The sequence below is a fragment of the Triticum dicoccoides genome, chromosome 7B (genome assembly GCF_002162155.2).
Source record: "Triticum dicoccoides isolate Atlit2015 ecotype Zavitan chromosome 7B, WEW_v2.0, whole genome shotgun sequence".
NCBI lineage: Eukaryota > Viridiplantae > Streptophyta > Magnoliopsida > Poales > Poaceae > Triticum > Triticum dicoccoides.
The window spans coordinates 312,466,131-312,483,606 of record NC_041393.1 but is presented as its reverse complement, the minus strand read 5'-3'; the positions used below and the strand labels follow the sequence as shown (position 1 = coordinate 312,483,606).

At 46.2% G+C, this 17,476-nt stretch overlaps 1 protein-coding gene across 1 annotated transcript in view; it reads right to left on the bottom strand.

Annotated features, from left to right (window-relative positions):
• LOC119341538 (translation initiation factor IF-2, chloroplastic-like) overlaps positions 1–16,338 on the bottom strand; it is a 25,549-nt gene extending 9,211 nt beyond the window's left edge. Inside the window, exons 1-9 of the mRNA XM_037613409.1 lie at positions 15,988–16,338; positions 14,294–15,678; positions 14,188–14,220; positions 13,944–14,057; positions 13,714–13,863; positions 13,526–13,624; positions 13,372–13,434; positions 13,139–13,294; positions 12,910–12,975 (exon numbers count right to left, since the gene is read on the bottom strand). Coding sequence (XP_037469306.1) covers positions 12,910–12,975; positions 13,139–13,294; positions 13,372–13,434; positions 13,526–13,624; positions 13,714–13,863; positions 13,944–14,057; positions 14,188–14,220; positions 14,294–15,640 — 2,028 coding nt within the window. The 5' untranslated portion in view covers positions 15,641–15,678; positions 15,988–16,338. The remainder of the gene's footprint in view (positions 1–12,909; positions 12,976–13,138; positions 13,295–13,371; positions 13,435–13,525; positions 13,625–13,713; positions 13,864–13,943; positions 14,058–14,187; positions 14,221–14,293; positions 15,679–15,987) is intronic.
• Positions 16,339–17,476: the final 1,138 nt, after the last annotated feature.

The following is a 17,476-nucleotide window of genomic DNA, read 5'->3' as shown; positions in this document are numbered from 1 at the left end:
ACTCTCGGTCCTAACAGGCTCCACCCTGAGTTTGAGGGGGTGTTAGAGTTATACTATGTTCCATGTATTGCCTGTACATCTTCCCCCTAGTATGAGGGGTTTCCTGCACATTTACCACATGTTCATGTATATGTATACAAGTTGCATATTTCCTAACAGTTCTAACAAATATGTCAAGACTAAAGGGTTGAAATGGCAGCAAGCTAATGTGAGTAATTATGCCATTCTGGAATATCCTCTCATAGCAGATTAGCAGAAACATTGGAGCTGGCAACAGAAGGCAATAGAAGTATAATCAGGTTCGGAAAACCAATTCATGCAGCCTGACGCGTTAATTTTTTGTTATAAAAAAAGGATAGCAGAATCTCAACATCTGATATTGGGATCATATCAATGAAAATTTATACGTGTATAAACCTATTCCACCAAAAAGGAGATTTAAAGGTGTCACTCCAAACTTTGATCCCATATCTCCAAACAATGGCATTGTTATCATAAGTGCATAATAAAAATATCTATCAGTTTCAGGAAAATTAACATTCTCAGGTACAACAATACTTATCATTAGAGATGGTTCCTTCATGAGTTGACTACTGATAAGATGAGAAATCTTTTTTTTGAATCATTCCAAGTAATTCCCTCCAAAAATGAATGTATATCTTAGCCCCTATGTGGGTTTTGGTGTAAATGACAAGTGATTGGGGAATTCATGACATTCATGAGTTCTAAGCTCTGGTATTAGTCTGCATGCATATGAAGTAAAGGTGACAGGGAAATCCCCAAGTAAAATGGAGAAAAAAAGACGAGGTATTTAAATTTATGGATTTGTTTCTTATGCTTGAATCATAGGACAGTCGTACTATTTAGAGGGGTTTGTGAAGAACAAAGTGTGGGAATCAAAGACCTCATATATCATAGACACAACTAATTTCTGTGAGAAGAAACCCTAGAGAGAAGGCAGGGGCGTTTTGGCTCCAGGGCCACAAAAAATCATTACAAATATTAAATAAATTAAAAAACGATATTTTATATGAAGAAAGACGCCTGAGTGTGTGATGTCCGTGCCAAATTTCAAAGCACTTGAATGTCCGAGTAGCTCTCAGCAAAAAAGACAAATTTGGGGTCCGTGAAAAACTTTACCGTTTGTGCACTGTTCGGATGTCCAAATGCTTTGAAATTTGGCACGCACCACATGCAATGAAATATCTTTCATGGAAAAAATTTATCGGATTTTTCTAAATTTTCAAAAAAAAATATTTACTGTTCACCAGGTGCAGATGAGACCGGGCTCAGAATTGGATATTCGTAGAGAGGCAGGGCCGTTTTGGCTCCAGGCTCAGATGAGCCCCAGAGTGAACAAAAAGTTTGTTATAAATATTTCCCTTATATATAACAATAAAGCGCTTATTGCTTCTGGTTATACGTCATTGGCGTTTTTGCAGAAAAGACCCTCTGTTTCTGGGAATTCAACCCGCAGTCCCTTTTTAAGTGAGAAAAAGTTCCATTCTTACGAAAAGACCCTGCATTTTTCGAGTGTTCAACCCGAGATGGAGAACGGCGGCAGGGGCTGGAGCTTGCAGGGACCGATCCGTGCGCGGTAGGGGTTGGGGAGGCGGATCCAGAGGCGGGCGGCGAGGCCGCGGTCGCCGGTGACGGCGAGGAAGGCCGGAGCGTGGATTCTCGGGCGGATCCATGGCATCCACGACTCCTGGGCAGAAAGGAGACATGAAGATGAGGGAGAGAAGAAGGAAGAAAGGAGGGGCAGTGCATTTCAGACGAGGCCGCGGCTCGGTGCAGTAGACGACATCGAGAGCAGGAGATGCGGCGGCGCGGTGCAGGGTGCCGTTCCGGCGGTAGTGGCCACGGGCGTCATAGGGACGGAGGCAGAGCGGTCGGGCCGGGTGGCCTGATGCAGCAGGAGAGGAGGAGCACGGAGGTGAGGCGAGGAAGAGCGAGGCCGACGGCGATGCAGCCTCGCCGGGGTCGGGCGGAGCCGGCAGAGCCGGCGGGTGCCAGGGATCAGGCATGCGCCTGTGGCGCCTCCCCTGACGGCATAAGGTGGGAGAAAGGGATCGAATCGATGAGAGAGAGAAGCGAGGGGTTCGATCGGGCTAGGTTAGGTAAGGTGCGGTTGGGCTGGGTCTTAGGCCAAATGGGCCGGCCGGGTTAGTTGCTAGGCTGGTCTCTCTCTCCATCTCCTAATTCTCCTCTATTATTAAATATAAATAGAGAATCCATCAAAAAATATATAAATAGAGAAAGAGTAAAAAGGATAATAAGACAAAGTTTGGGGACTAAACTTGTAGAAAAAGGCATGAGATTTTTGGAATGGCTCAAAAGGAATTTGGAAAAGCAATTGTATAAAATAGAAGGAAGGCTCAAATTTTTTTTGGAAATGTTCATAGTTTTTAATTTGGTGTAAATTATTTAATGCAATGATGGAATGCAAATGCAAAAAAAAGACACATTATAAAATATAAAGTTAGTGGAAGGTATGGAATTTGTCGGCTAAAAGATCAAAAATAAAACAAGGGTGGAATCATAGGCAGGGGGTGTGTCGTGTTGACATGGAGAAGCCCGTCTTTGGTACCCGTCACCAACTCATGAGGACTCTCTGGTGTAAAGCAGGGCATTATCCTCAATGCTACTCCAATAATGTTGGATCCCTGTCAAGGCCGAGTTCACGTTCCTTGAGCGAAGTATGATTTAATTCGTAACCATGCACGGTTCTGTCTGGTCTGGTTTCACCATTTTAGATCATGGAACAAACCATGTATCGGGATGGATAAATGGGAAGTGTATGATTCATCAATATAGGTAAAGCAGGGTCTATCATTTGCTTGAGGTCTCTATCATGTCCAAACAAGATTTATGTGTTTGTTCTTCCGTTGCAACACACGGGCATATTTTCTATAGATTCCTATCCGCAAGATCATCGTTCTTATTATGATTGATTCCAATTGAGATCTGGCGTACGACCTAAGGACTCCCGTGAGCTTCCAAGATTAGACGAGATGAGCGAGTAGTAGAGGCTGAAAAAATACTACCCAGTCGATTGGATTTGTTGAACACAAGCTAACAAGGTTGCGGACGCAGGTTCTATTAATAACATGGAGGTAATTTATGCATAATTCATCTTTCATGTTTGTTCTCAATTTACTTGAAAATCGTACCTCATGTCCTGATCAAATGATCCATCATTTTTTTGGTCATCAGCAACTATCATCCAACGACATAGTTTCTTGATCCTGCAGAATCATAGGAACCGGTGTTTTCTCCCATTGCAACGCACAGGCATTTTTGCTAGTATTAAATAAATTTTAAAAAAATCGATTTTTTTGTGAAGAAAGATGCCTGAGTATGTGATGTCCATACCAAATTTCAGAGCATTTGGATGTCAGAGTAGCTCTCAGCAAAAACAACAAATTTGGGGTCTCCGGGTGAGCCCAGGAGGTTCTGGGCTCGCTTGCATATTAACCCTCACATTCTGGATGGGACTCCGTGTTGGCCCCGAACTCCGGATGAGGTTCGGGCGAGTCCAGGAGCAACTGGACTTGCCCAGATAATTGCCTGGAGCTCAGCTCAAAACTCTAGTGAAGCCCAGAGACAACATTGTGTGTCGCAGAACTGGTTAACAGTCAGGTTTTAGTGGGCCACTATATAAGGTGTCCCTTGTTTCCTGAAGGCCCACGGCTTTGAACACTCTCTCTTCTCCATTGTTGAACTCCGAAGGTTGCTAGCTCCACCACTTGTGCCCTACATCCTTGAGATGTTTGAAGAAAAAAGAAAGAGGAGACCCAACCTATGACTCCACCAAGCCAAATTTGATTCCCACTTGAGTTCTGTGTGAAATTTGTTTCTCTTGGGATCGTGAGGATCACTGGACGATTGGGGCCGCGCGGAAGCCTCCAAGGTTGTGGATTTCCTCTAGGAGATTTGTGGAGGTTCAGAGCTCACCTCAAGACCTACATCTTAGTGATGAGCTAGGGCTTGGTCTGTCGAGGCTCGACAAGAAGGTACTTAATGCCGTTGGGGTACTTAGTGGCCGCATCTCTCCATTAGAGTCCACCTGAGGTTTGGGATACATCACCAAAACCCCATCACTTCGGTTATTTCGTCCCGAGCTTTGTTAATTACTTCGAGTGTTACTTGCTTGCTTATCATGTTTATCCTTGTTGCAAGTGTTGCCGTATCATAGGTTGATTCATTTAATAGCATTTTAGAGAACTTATAATTCCGCAGTCCCTAAATCAACTAAGAAAGTTCAAATTTGTAGCCACCTAGTCATCGCCTCTAGTTGACGTCTTTGATCCTTCATAAAATACTATACTATAAAAATCATAAGCCCTACAGCCTTCATTTCAAAATATAATAAAGCTAATACTTCTGCGACCTTCTTTCAGAATATAAAGCCTGGGCCTTGCATAAATGATATGTCCTCTCATCTCTCGTATCATTTCTAGTTAGAAATACATACTAACTATTCTCTCTTCACTTTGAAAAACTGTTATTTCTCCTACTCCCTAGACAATAACACCATGGCTACCGTGGTCATTTTCTTTTACGCTAACAATAAGTTTTAGTTAGTAACTAATGTCCATATAAATAGGAAATTCATGTTCCGATTTCTTTAACCAAAAAAAGTTAAAGCTTTCCCAATATAGTTTAACCATTTCTTGGAAAATATACACTTAACTTTCTTGAGTTCATTTTCATTCTGTTGTACTGCTTAGAAGCATCCAGGAGCACCACAAAATAACTTCCTACATTTCAATCGCAACGATTTAAAACTATGTAAGCCACAAGTCACCAGGCATTTAACCACTTGCCATTCACTAAACAATTAAAGTAGAACAAACTACTCCCTCTCTCTCAGTTTACAGGGCGTGCGCGTACCCCTAGGTCGTCAATTTGACCAACCTAATACAAGTCATATATTACAAAAAGTATACAAACATAAACTTCAGATGTTCTATTTTCAAAAAATATAATTTTTGTGTTATATAGTTTATATTAGGATGATAAAATTGGCAACCTAGGTATACGCGTAGGACTTGTAAACTGAGACGGAGGGAGTACTAACCAAGCAAAGTATAGCAAAGGTGATGCTCTCAATTGTTGAAGTGTATATGTAGATTACCTGGCCCTTTACATCAGCTCAGACTTTTGGTTGCGTTGGCTAGTGCATGAAGCTTAACATGGTATCAGAGCTAAGGTCTTGAGCTAAAAAGCATGGACACGCCAGAATCAGCCGAACTGCCATCCTGATACGGCAGGATACGGGGATACGCTGGGATACGCCGGGATACGCGAACTAAGCCGTGTCCCACGATTTTCGATTAATAAAAAGGAAAAAAATACAGGGATACGGTGGGACACATCTGGGACACGGCCCAGCCCAAAACCAGCCTCGGCCCAACCCAATACCAAACCCTATATGTCTCCCGCACGCTCTCATCAGCCTCGGCCCGACCTAGGTGCTCCCTCCCTCCCAGGTCGTACTGAACGAGCCGCCGCCGCCGGCGACGCCTGGATTCGGCGACCGCTAGCCCCAGCACCAGCAGCCTTTACTCCCAGGCGTAGCCTCGCAGGTAACCCAACAGCCCCACCTATTCCTCAACCTCTTCCTCTTTTATTCGTCATATTTCTTCCATTAAGCTGCTGGATCCTGGATGTTGCTTGCTATCTTGTGCTGCTGGGTTGAATGCTTGCGCTGCTGCTCCATGTTGCTTCAAGTATGTCTTGTCCTTTAATCTTTCAAGTATGTCTTGTCCTCTAATCTTCTTTACTGTTTGTGTTTGATATGTTTTGCAAGATGGATGCAGCATGCAATGACAACATGACATCGGGGGATGAGGATCAATCAAGGACTTGGCAAAAAATATTTCTTTCTTATTAACTTTCTGTCTTAATTCTATATTACATGCCATATTTTTATTTTATTATATATATACTCGCCGTATCCCCAAATGGATGTTTTTGGAAAATGCCGTATCCCGTATCCCCGTATGCGTATCCCCGTCTTTCCGTCCCCGTGTCCGTGCTTCTTAGGTCTTGAGTTCAAGTCCTGGCTTTCGCAATTTATCTAAATATTGCTATTCCCCCCTTTGTGTCCACGTATAGGCCTCTTGAGTCATACCTTCGAGTCTATCCACGTGTTGACTTTCTGCGTCGCACGTGAGAGAGGGTGTTCAAGTGTATATGTGGATTGCCTAGCCCTTTTCATCAGTTTGGACTTTTGGTTGCGTTGGCTAGTGCATGAAGCTTAACATACACCACCTATCAAGATCCAGGTTTCTTATTCCAATGGAATTTCCATCTTTTAACAGAGAGCCACTCCTATACCAATGTATTTATTACACTACAAGACGCTCTCTTCCCATGTGAAAGGCATCAAAGTTATATTTGTTCAATCACGTAGAAATGAAAAAGAAAATGAATCAAGCAGTAACATATCAACAATAGACGTGTGCACCCAGGTGCAAGTGCTCCCTGAAGTACCACTACCACATCTACAAAATATTTGAAAAAAAAAATCAATGGATGTTTTAATATGTGCACTTGCAAAAAAAATGCGCAGAAAAACTTGGATAACAAATAAATGGGTACAAATTGTTCTTTTGTTGTTGTACAGTAGAAAAATGGTCTTACTTCTGCAGAAAAAATTGCAAGTACATCTATTCTAAAAGATTGCACATGTATGATGTTTCTTTGAGAATTTGTTTTACGAATACACAAGTAAACTTTTCAAAAGGGCAACACTGCAACTGAATGATGGAAATCTGTGGCATGCTTAAGTTAGGAAAACGATTCCTGTTGGTGGGGCGATCACATGCTCATGTCGTCCCACCCGTGCGCTTGCCACGCATCCCTCGTGGACCCTCCACACCGCTTTCTCTCTCCCTTACCCCTACTTGCCTCTCTCCCCGACCTGTTCTCTCGCCTCTCTTTCACCCATCTCCTACCTCCCGCCCATGGGCTTCTCCTCGCAGCAAGCGGACATGATATGCCCAAGCGCCGCTGCCCAACTGGTGGCCTCCATGTACCACCTCAAGCGGACGCAACGAGGAAGAAAAGCACTGCCTATGGCTGCGCGAGGGACAGCCGTTCTGCAAGACCCATCCTCCTTCTCCTCACCCATTGCAGCAAGCTGTACAGCGCTGCTGTGAGCCCGGGACAAGCGGTGCTGTGAGACGTGATGGCGGTGCTGCAAGCCGTGGAGGAACCACGAGGAACCAGATGGCGGTGCTGCGAGCATGGACGCACGCTGCTATGAGCGATGCTGGGGGGAGGGGGGGGGGTCAGATGGCTTCCTAGGCGGCCGGTTGTTGAACCGGTATGGGCCAAGCCCATCTAGCTTTGTCACTTAGGGCCCAAGCCCATGAGGAGGTGCTGACCTAGAAGGAGGCATCAGTCCTCCCGTTCCCAAGCTGAGCCGCCACACACACAGAAAAAGGCTACCGAGAGAGAGGTGGGCTCCTGCGACTGCAACATGGTATCAGACCTAGGCGGCAACGACGGGGCCTGACGGGAGTAGGGCGGCGACGGCGGACCTAGGAGGCGGAGTGGGCTCACCTCGGCGCGGGCTCCTCCCTCTTCCCCTCATTCCCTTCTTGTTCCCTCTCGCGGTTGTGCGCTGGCTGGCCTCTCGCAGCTGCAGGGGAGCTGCGCCAGTAGCTGCGTGCGAGTGAGGAAGACAAGGGGGCGGCGCAAGCTGAGGAGGTGCGCATGCGGGAGGGGCTGTAGAGGGGACTGACAGGAGGTGTGCTGCTGGAACTGCTGCTGTGTGCAGCGGCTAAGTCAGAGGAGAGAAGTGTGCTGCAGCTGCCTGAAGCTGAGGTTGCCGTTGGTTGCTGTCCTGCTGCTGAGGAAGGAGAAGTGGGGCAGTGTTGTGCTGCTGATTGAAAGGGAACTGGAGACTGCTGATTCTGCAGAGGACTGTGTGCGGCTGTGCTTGCTGCTATTGTTGGCTGTGTAGGCTGTATCCGAAGATGAGTGAGCCAACAGGCCTTGCTGAGGCTTTCGAGAAGCTAGCTATGATCCTTGAGGAGTCGAAATCTGGGGCCATCGTTCCTCGACAGGAAGTGGCTCAGAAGATCGAACTGTCGCCCATGGACATGAAGTTAGAGGGGGTTACCAATTATCTGAGCTGGTCCCGAAGGGCGTTGCTGGCTGTGGAACAGAAGGAGCTTGATGGGCACTTGTTGGGTGCTGTTGCTGAACCAGGAGACAAGACTACTGTGGAGGGAAAGAGATGGAAGGTCATAAACTCTGTGCTCACTGGCTGGTTGTTGAACTCGGTGGTGCCCCCCATTGGACGCTCTGTGGAGGGGCTATCCACATCCGCTGCGATATGGACGACTCTGTCCAACTTGTACTCAGGTAAGGGCAATGTCATGCTCATTGCTCAGATTGAGGGGAAGATCAGTCGGCTGCATCAAGGTGATGACATGTCAGTGATGACATATGTGGCAGAGCTGCAGGCTTTGTGGGCAGAGCAGGATAACTGCGACCCTCTGGAACTCTATGATGCGGCTTGCATCGAGTCAGGGCGCAAGTGGATTGCACGCAGGCGTGTGCTGAAACTGTTGGAGGGGCTTAGAGGTTGCTTTCATGGCAGGAGGACATCCCTGTTGCACCAACCTCTCCTGCCCTTTATTGAGGAGACTATTGCTGCAATGTCTCAAGAGGAGGTGCGGCTATCTCTTGAGCATGCAGACATGAAGGTTGTGCCGGCTTCGACATTTGCAGTCACTGAGCGCATGGAGTGGAGCGATCCCAACAAATGTCATATCTGTGGGGAGATAGGTCACTGGAAGTGGGCGTGTCCAACTCGTGGCAGAGGCAGGGGATACGACAAAGGGGGAACTGGCAGAGGCAGGCGTGGTAGAGGCAGAGGTGGATACTCAGGGACCTCAAGGGGTCAGGCTTCTATGGGTAGAGGTGGCTACTCAGGACACTTAGGGGATCAAAGGGCTCACATGACAGTGGCAGGAGACACTGGGACGTCACAAGGCAAAGATGCAGCTGATGCTGACTATGGAGACTTTGCTCTCTGGGCCTCCACTGATGAAGGTAATCCGGATGAGGCATGTCTTGCTTCTAATGAGAGTGCTCCAGAGTGGGTTCTTGACTCTGGAGCATCTAAGCATGTTGCTAGTAATTCCTGCATATTTGAGTCTTACCATAAGCACCCTCCGTCTCACACAGGCACAATGCAAACTGCTGATGGCACAAACCAGCCTGTCATAGGGGTTGGCACAGTCAAGTGCACTCCGACCATCTCCCTATCCTCAGTGTTACATGTGCCAGCTTTTCCTGTCAATTTGGTCTCTTTCAGTGCTCTAATTGATCAAATTGACTGTCGTGTGATCCTTGACAAATTCGGTTGCGTGATTCAGGAACGCCAGACGAGCCAGACGGTTGGGACTGGCACCAGGCGTAGGGGGCTCTGGTACATGGACCAGGAGGTGCAGCCGGACTTGGTGTGTGCTGCGACCATGGAGGACAAGGAGAAGGAGGCGATGATCCATCACTGTAGGATGGGACATGTATCTTTTGATAAGATGAGTAGAATCTTTCCGGATGTTATGTGTGGGATAGGCAAGGGCAAGTTGACATGTGATGCTTGCGAATATGCCAAACACACACGAGCCTCATATGTGAGCAAGGGGCTTAGGAGCATCTCTCCTTTTATGCTTATTCATTCGGATGTATGGAAGAGCCCAGTTGTATCAATGAATGGAATGAAATACTTTGTTACATTCATCGATTGCTATTCTCGTATGACTTGGATTTATATGATGCGTCACAAAGATGAGGTGTTTAGCTGTTTTCAGAATTTCCATGCCTTGGTGAAGAATCAGTTTCAGGTGCAGGTGCAGGTGATCAGGACTGACAATGGGACAGAGTATGTGAACAACACATTTGGGGCCTATTTGTCTGATCAAGGTATTCTTCATCAAACTACATGCCCAGACACCCCTCCTCAGAATGGAGTGGCAGAAAGGAAAAATCGGCAATATTCTTGAGGTTGCTCGGTCATTGATGTTTACGATGAATGTGCCCAAATTCTTGTGGAGTGAAGCAGTTATGACAGCCACATACTTGATCAACCGGACACCATCAAGAATACTAAGCATGAAATCTCCGTGTGAGCTAGTATATGGAGAAACTAAGTTTGTTGTTCCCCCAAAGTTGTTTGGCAGTACTTGTTTTGTTCGAGATCACCGTCCTTCTGTTGGAAAACTTGATCCGCGAGCGGTGAAGTGTATTTTTCTGGGCTATTCTTCTAGTCAGCAGGGGTATAAATGTTGCTGTCCCTCAGAGAAACGCAAGTTTGTCAGTATGGATGTAACCTTCAGGGAGTCTGAGCCATTCTATGGTGAGCCAACAGATCTAAGTGTGTTGTTTCAAGGGCTTGACCATTTACACTCTGTGCAGGATGGTCAAGAGGGGGAGAAGGCTGTATCTCACACTCAGGAGGATTCTGTGGGCACTAATGATGTGCAGGTTCAAGTCCAGCCAATTGTGGGTACAATTCCGGTTGGTACTCTCACTGATGGTGATGTGCAGGTTCAGGTCCAGCCAACAGTGGGTTCCATTCAGATTGGTAATCTCCAGCTCCCTGTTCAAGATCGGTGGCAGAAGACCCCCCTAGTGTACTCTCGACGAGAGCCACAAGTGCCACAGGTGCATGACTCATCTGACACTCGTCTGGTATATTCTCGGCGGCAGCCACTTGTGCAGGAGGGGGAGCAACAAGGCAGTGGTGCAAGCTCATCTGACACAGTGGAACTGCCTATTGCGTTCTGAAAGGGGACACGTGAAGCGGCACAGAAGGCTTTACCACCGGAGGTTTTTGATGATCATGATATCGGAAATGTTGTGTCTTATCAGGCTTTGTCTCCTTCCTATAGAGTGTTTGTTGCCTCTCTTCAAACTGTGTCAATCCCAAAGGATTGGAAGGCTGCAAAGCAAGATCCGAAGTGGCGTGAAGCGATGATAGAAGAGTTGGAAGCACTGAGGAAAAACAAGACGTGGGTGCTAACTACATTGCCGGCAGGAAAGAAAGCAGTGAGTTGTAAGTGGATCTATACAGTGAAGCAGAATCCTGAGGGGAAGGTGGAACGGTATAAGGCCAGATTGGTAGCCAGAGGATATAGTCAAACTTATGGAATTGACTATGACGAGACGTTTGCTCAAGTGGCAAAGATGAACACAGTAAGGATATTGGTTTCCTGTGCTGCAAACTTTGGGTGGAAATTGCATCAATTAGATGTCAAGAATGCCTTCTTGCATGGTGAGTTGCAGGAAGAAGTGTACATGGAGATACCACCAGGTTTTGGTACTTCACAGACCACGGGGAAGGTATGTAGGCTGAAGAAATCCTTGTATGGACTGAAGCAATCGCCGAGGGCTTGGTTCGATAGGTTCAGACGTGTTGTCCGTGCTATGGGGTATGGTCAATGTAATGGTGACCACACGGTGTTCTACAGACACTCACTCTCTAATCGAAAGATCACCATTCTTGCAGTTTATGTGGATGACATTATCATCACCGGAGATGATGAGGAGGAAATAAAGAGATTGAAGGGGTGTCTGAGCTATGAGTTTGAGGTGAAGGATTTGGGCAACCTAAAATACTTCCTTGGGATTGAAGTGGCCCGGACAGAGAAGGGAATATCTTTGTGCCAAAGGAAATACACCTTGGATCTCTTGAGTGACATGGGCATGATGGGATGTCGTGCAGCCCCTACGCCGATTGAACAAAATCATCAAGTGACAGCTCAGTCAGGCGAGCTGGTGAATAAGGAAGATTATCAGAAACTGGTTGGGAGGTTATTGTACTTGTGTCATACCAGGCCTGACATTACGTATGCCGTGGGTGTGGTGAGCAGATACATGCATGAACCAAGGAGTGGGCATCTTGATATTGTGCACAGAATTCTGAGATACTTGAAGGGGACTCCGGGTAAAGGGTTGTGGTTTGCGAAGAGTGGACATCTTGAGGTGGATGGCTATAGTGACTCTGATTGGGCCAGTTGTCAAGATGATAGAAGATCAACTTCTGGCTACTGTGTGTTTGTGGGAGGAAACTTGGTGTCATGGAGAAGCAAGAAACAGGCTGTTGTGTCTAGATCAACAGCAGAAGCCGAGTATAGAGCATTATCTCAAGGGTTATGTGAGATGCTCTGGGTGAAGTACCTACTGAGCGAGTTGAAACTTCTGAGGAAGGGACCCTTGAAGGTGTGGTGTGACAATCAGTCAGCTATTGCCATTGCTAATAACCCAGTTCAGCATGATAGGACAAAACATGTGGAAATTGATCGCTTCTTCATTAAGGAGAAACTTGATGCTGGGATCATCAGTCTTACTCACGTCAGCTCTGGGCAACAGTTTGCAGATTGCTTGACAAAGGGACTGGGAACGAAGGACTGTAACTTGGCATGTGACAAGATGGGGATGATAGATATCTACCACCCATCTTGAGGGGGAGTGTTGAACCGGTATGGGCCAAGCCCATCTAGCTTTGTCACTTAGGGCCCAAGCCCATGAGGAGGTGCTGACCTAGAAGGAGGCATCAGTCCTCCCGTTCCCAAGCTGAGCCGCCACACACACAGAAAAAGGCTACCGAGAGAGAGGTGGGCTCCTGCGACTGCAACACCGGTCGACCGATTCGATCGCCTGGCCAATGCCTAGCATCACCATTCAAATTAGTATATATTTTGATCTAATAAAAAGTTAGCTCTCCATGAAAGATACAGAATATCACATGATATTACTAGATTTCGGGGAAATAAAATTGAATGTAATAGAATCCTTTGTCACAAAATATGACAGAATTATAAAATGGACTAAAAAGGAATCACAAGAAAATGAATGGCAGAAATAGGAAAGAGGGAAAACCTGCACGGCGTTGGATGGCGCTGCTTGGTCTACAAGGCTTCCACGATCATCATACATTGCACGGATCTGCCATAATACCCGTGCCATGTTATACAGCAATTGGCCAACAATTACATGTGCTAGCTAATGTCAATTATATGTGCTAGCTTCTGTTTTTCAAATGCAAGGCTAGTCCAGTCCATATACTGAATGAAATCATGTTCAGCAAGTAGGAAATAAAGAAACAAACCTTTCCAAAAGCTTCACCACAAACAAGAATATCGCCCTTATTCAAGGTTCCATTCTGTACAACTAGGGTGGCAAGAGGTCCTTTAGCCTTGTCAAGACATGCTTCAATAACCGTACCCTTTGCATTTCTATGAGGATTGGCTTTTAATTCTAGCAACTTCAAGTTCGCAACAAAAGCAAGTCAAAAGGGAACTACAACAAAAAGCAAAAAAGAAAGTCTAACCAAAAGTATACCTCAGCAACAAGCATGACAGTCTCTAATAGCTCATCAACATTCTCTCCCTTAAGAGCACTTATCTGACAGATATCACAACTAAATCAGCTCAAGATAGGTAATAAGTGGCTACGGTAAGGAACTTCCTTTTTCCAGAGTGTGCCAATAAACAACCTGAACCATCGGGGTGTCACCACCCCACATCTCTGGCATAAGTCCTATCTGGGAAAGCTCTTGCATGACTCGTTCTGGATTAGCTCCCTCCTTGTCCACCTGCTTGCATATGAGGTGACTGAAATATGAGAAAGTGGAAAATAAATTGAATTGTTGCAAGTAAGAAAGAGAGTGGCTAGAAAATAGACCTTATTTATAGCTATTACAACAGGGACTCTGGCTGCCTTTGCATGCGCAATTGCCTCATTTGTTTGTGGCTGAACGCCATCATCCGCAGACACAACAATGATACAGATATCAGTTACCTTTGCTCCTCGAGCTCTCATTGCACCAAACGCCTGTTGTGTCAATGATTAGGAAGAGTAATATGACATGCGGAAGTGAGAAAAATATACGAAAATAATATATATTGCTATACCTCATGCCCTGGAGTATCAAGAAAAACACAAGCCTGAGGGTTTCCATCAACTGGCACAAGAACCTGATATGCTCCAATTCCTTGTGTTATTCCACCAGCTTCAGATGCCACCACCTGTATGTCACTTCGGTTAGACATACAATTCTTTGTAAATGGTTGTTACCGTGTATGAATGCCAACAATAACATGTCTACCCCATGTCACAGACAAAGGACATGCCAAGGATAAGCTATTACCAATTTACCTTGCTCTTGCGTATATAATCCAAAAGAGTAGTCTGCAGACAGAAGTAGAAATGTCAAACAGTGGTCAGAATAATTAAGTCTTAAAATTTATATAACACGTGGTACCTTCCCATGATCAACATGACCCATGATAGTTACAATGGGAGGCCTTACTTCCAGTTTATCCAAATCCTCCTCATCAAGGAACTCATTCTTCTTTGCCATCTCTTCCACTCTCACCGGACCATTTTCCAGTACTTCAACTTCATATTCCATGCAAACCATCTTAACCAAATCTTTATCAAGAGTCTGAACATTGTCAAGCATTGCTCCTCTCACTGATAAAAAGCGCAGAATTTCTGATTCGCCAACTGCCAGTTGATATGCTAATTCGTCAACATCCATACCTTCTTCACCAACTTCAAGGATCTCAACCCTAACAGGCTCTTCAGCTTCTAAAGCCTCAAGCCTGGCAGCCCTACGTTTTGCCTTGCTCCACCTCCTTCCCTTGCGCACTGGAGCGTCGTCATCAACTGATCGATCATCATTTGACATACGTCGGCGGGGACCAGCTGGTGTAATAAATTTTTTATGACGATTATCCTTCGCTTTGGCTGGTGGACCGCGTACTGGCTTGACAGGGTCTACCAGTGCCTCAGCTACAGCTGGATCAACCATTGGTCTCTTGGAAGCAAATTTGTCGATCAGGATGGGTCCTTTTTTCTCCTTTGATGTGTCAGCTTTGACAGGGCGACGAGGTGGTGGTGCTACAGAAGGTCTTGTTTGTAGGTGAGGTGCTAGTTTTGATGGAGATGACACTGAAGGTTCAGCAGCAGATATGGACTGATCCCTAGTTTCAGTGTGTGGCCGATCTCTAATCACCTTATGTACAGTGGGCACAGGGTTCCCCTTTCTCCATACACTCTTTAGTGTTTTTGTCCTTTTGGAATTCGAGCCTTCCTCCACCACTATTGGCACTGAACTATTAGGCTTTGCCACATCATTCTGTCTCAATGCACGGTTCTCACCATCCACATTTCTGGAGCTCGAGGCCTCAAGTTTCTCTGCCTTCTCCAACACCTCATCCAATGACTCTCGGACCTTCTCTCGGTCTTGCAATGTTACGCCTGCTGGCTTCCTGGCAGGTGCTGATGTTGTTGCTGTATCCATGCTTGCTGGTGGCCCATTCAGCCGAACTGGCCTCTGCGGGGGCTTTGAAAGAAGATCACTGTCATCATCAGCTTTAACGTTCACACTTGCTCTTGATGAGAACTGAGCTCCCTTCTCATCGATCAAGTTAGTTATGACCATACATCTACATAGTCTTCCAGGTGCACATGGCCACCTCCGGACACCGTCAAAGCCCGTGAAACTGATCCTTGAAACCAAGTGCCCTCTCCTCACTGCCGCTGTCGGCAGTGGACCAGGCCTTCCGTTGCTCCCCAGGTTGGTAACAGAAGCAGGAGACGCCATGACAGTGCTCTTAAAAACACTGCCTCGCACTCATAAAGCTGAGGAAGCAAGATTAATTTTGAGTGAGCATAATTTTTTGGGAAACAATAACCGAAAGCGAGCTAGGTGATCAAACGAGAAAAACACCTATGTACTTGCATGTTGGCCCGATATATCTAAATTCCAGTAGAACTTTATAAGTTTAAATTTTAGAAGAATGTAAGGGTGTAACAATTTAAGCTGAAATCTGATAATTGACATGCCTATACGGACTGGTTGGAACTTAGAACCTACAAAAATGGATTTTATTTCTCTGGGACACAGAAGACAGCACATAAAAAATTAGTGAGAAGTGAAACCAAGCTTACGAATAAACGAGGGTTTCCGCCGCAATCCTGCAAGTTGGCGTACAGCCACAAGGGCACGGAGCAGACCGAATGGCTGGCCGTAACGAGGCCGGCGCGAACACTGACGGTGGCCGTGCGTCGGTGGGCGGGGGAGCGACGCGAGCAGGCCTCGAAGGAGGCGGTCTAAGGGTGGAGAGGCGGCAGCGTGGGCGAGGGAGCGAGTCGAATGGCCGGCGAACGACGACGGCGACGCGGCGCGGGGCGATACGGCGGCGGGGCGAGTGGGAAGGAGCGGAGGGTGCGCGTGCAGGAGTGATAAGGATCGGACGGTCGAAGTTAAGCAGCCGATATCAGAATAAAATGGGGAAAACAAATGCAAGAGTGATAAGGTGGGGGTTTTTTTTTGACGGGAGTGATAAGGTGGTACTTCGGAGAGCCACTCAAAGGGATCGTCGTCCCTTCCATGCGAGTGTCGTAGAGGCTTTCGCTCTTTATAAAACCAGTTTCTCTTTTTTCGAGTGATATAAAACCAATTGTACTCCTCCGTTCCTAAATACAAATATGGACCGCGATATTTGGCACGCGTGTGCCACATTGCTAAAAGTACCACATGACTCTTCTCCCTTCGATCCCATCTCCTCCGGAGCGACCCCCTCCTTTGATCCCATCTTCTCTAGTTTTTTGGGGCATGTAGTTTAAAATAGGCAAAAAAAAAAGGCGTTCAAGGAATCGAACCCAGACCCTCCCATACAAAACTAAGTTGCAATATCCAGCTACGCTAGCTCAGTTAATAAGAGCATCTCCAATAGATAGTCTAAAAATTGACGGTCCAAAATCGAAGATGTAAAATTTGGACCGTCAAAAAATGCGTTTTGGAGCTCCGAAAAAAGCCCAACTTCAACAGATGGTCCAAATTTGCAACTCCAATAGATGGTCCAAACCAAAGATGTAAAAATCTGAAAACAGCCGCGCGGCTGCTGCCAGCCACTGTTCAGCCGCGGTTTTGCATTGAAATAGGAACTAAAATTTGAAAATAAAGTGCATCATCATCATAGTTTTAATCAAAAGTGCATCACCATCATAATATCAAATTCGTCTACCAAAAGAGCATCGTCTCAATCAAAGTTTTTCGCCCTAGAAATTCAAATGCACATAAATATTACTCATTCAGGTCATCAACTTCACCGATGTTGTGAACCGTGGTATGATCATCATCTCCACCACTGTCTTTGTCGACGTTCTCAATAAGCGGTGAACTCTCGTTGCCGTGAGCACCACCGGAACCATCTTCATTCCGTCCCATGTTGCCGCCATATCCACCTCCAACGCCACTCATGTTGACGCCATAGCCACCTCTCAAGCCACCCATCATGTTGCCGCCAAAAGCACCTCCCATGCCGCCAAAGCCACCTCCCATGCCGCCAAAGCGACCTTCCATGTTGCCACTGAAGCCACCTCCCATGTTTCCGCCAAATGCACCACTCATAAAACCTCCAATCATGTTCATGTA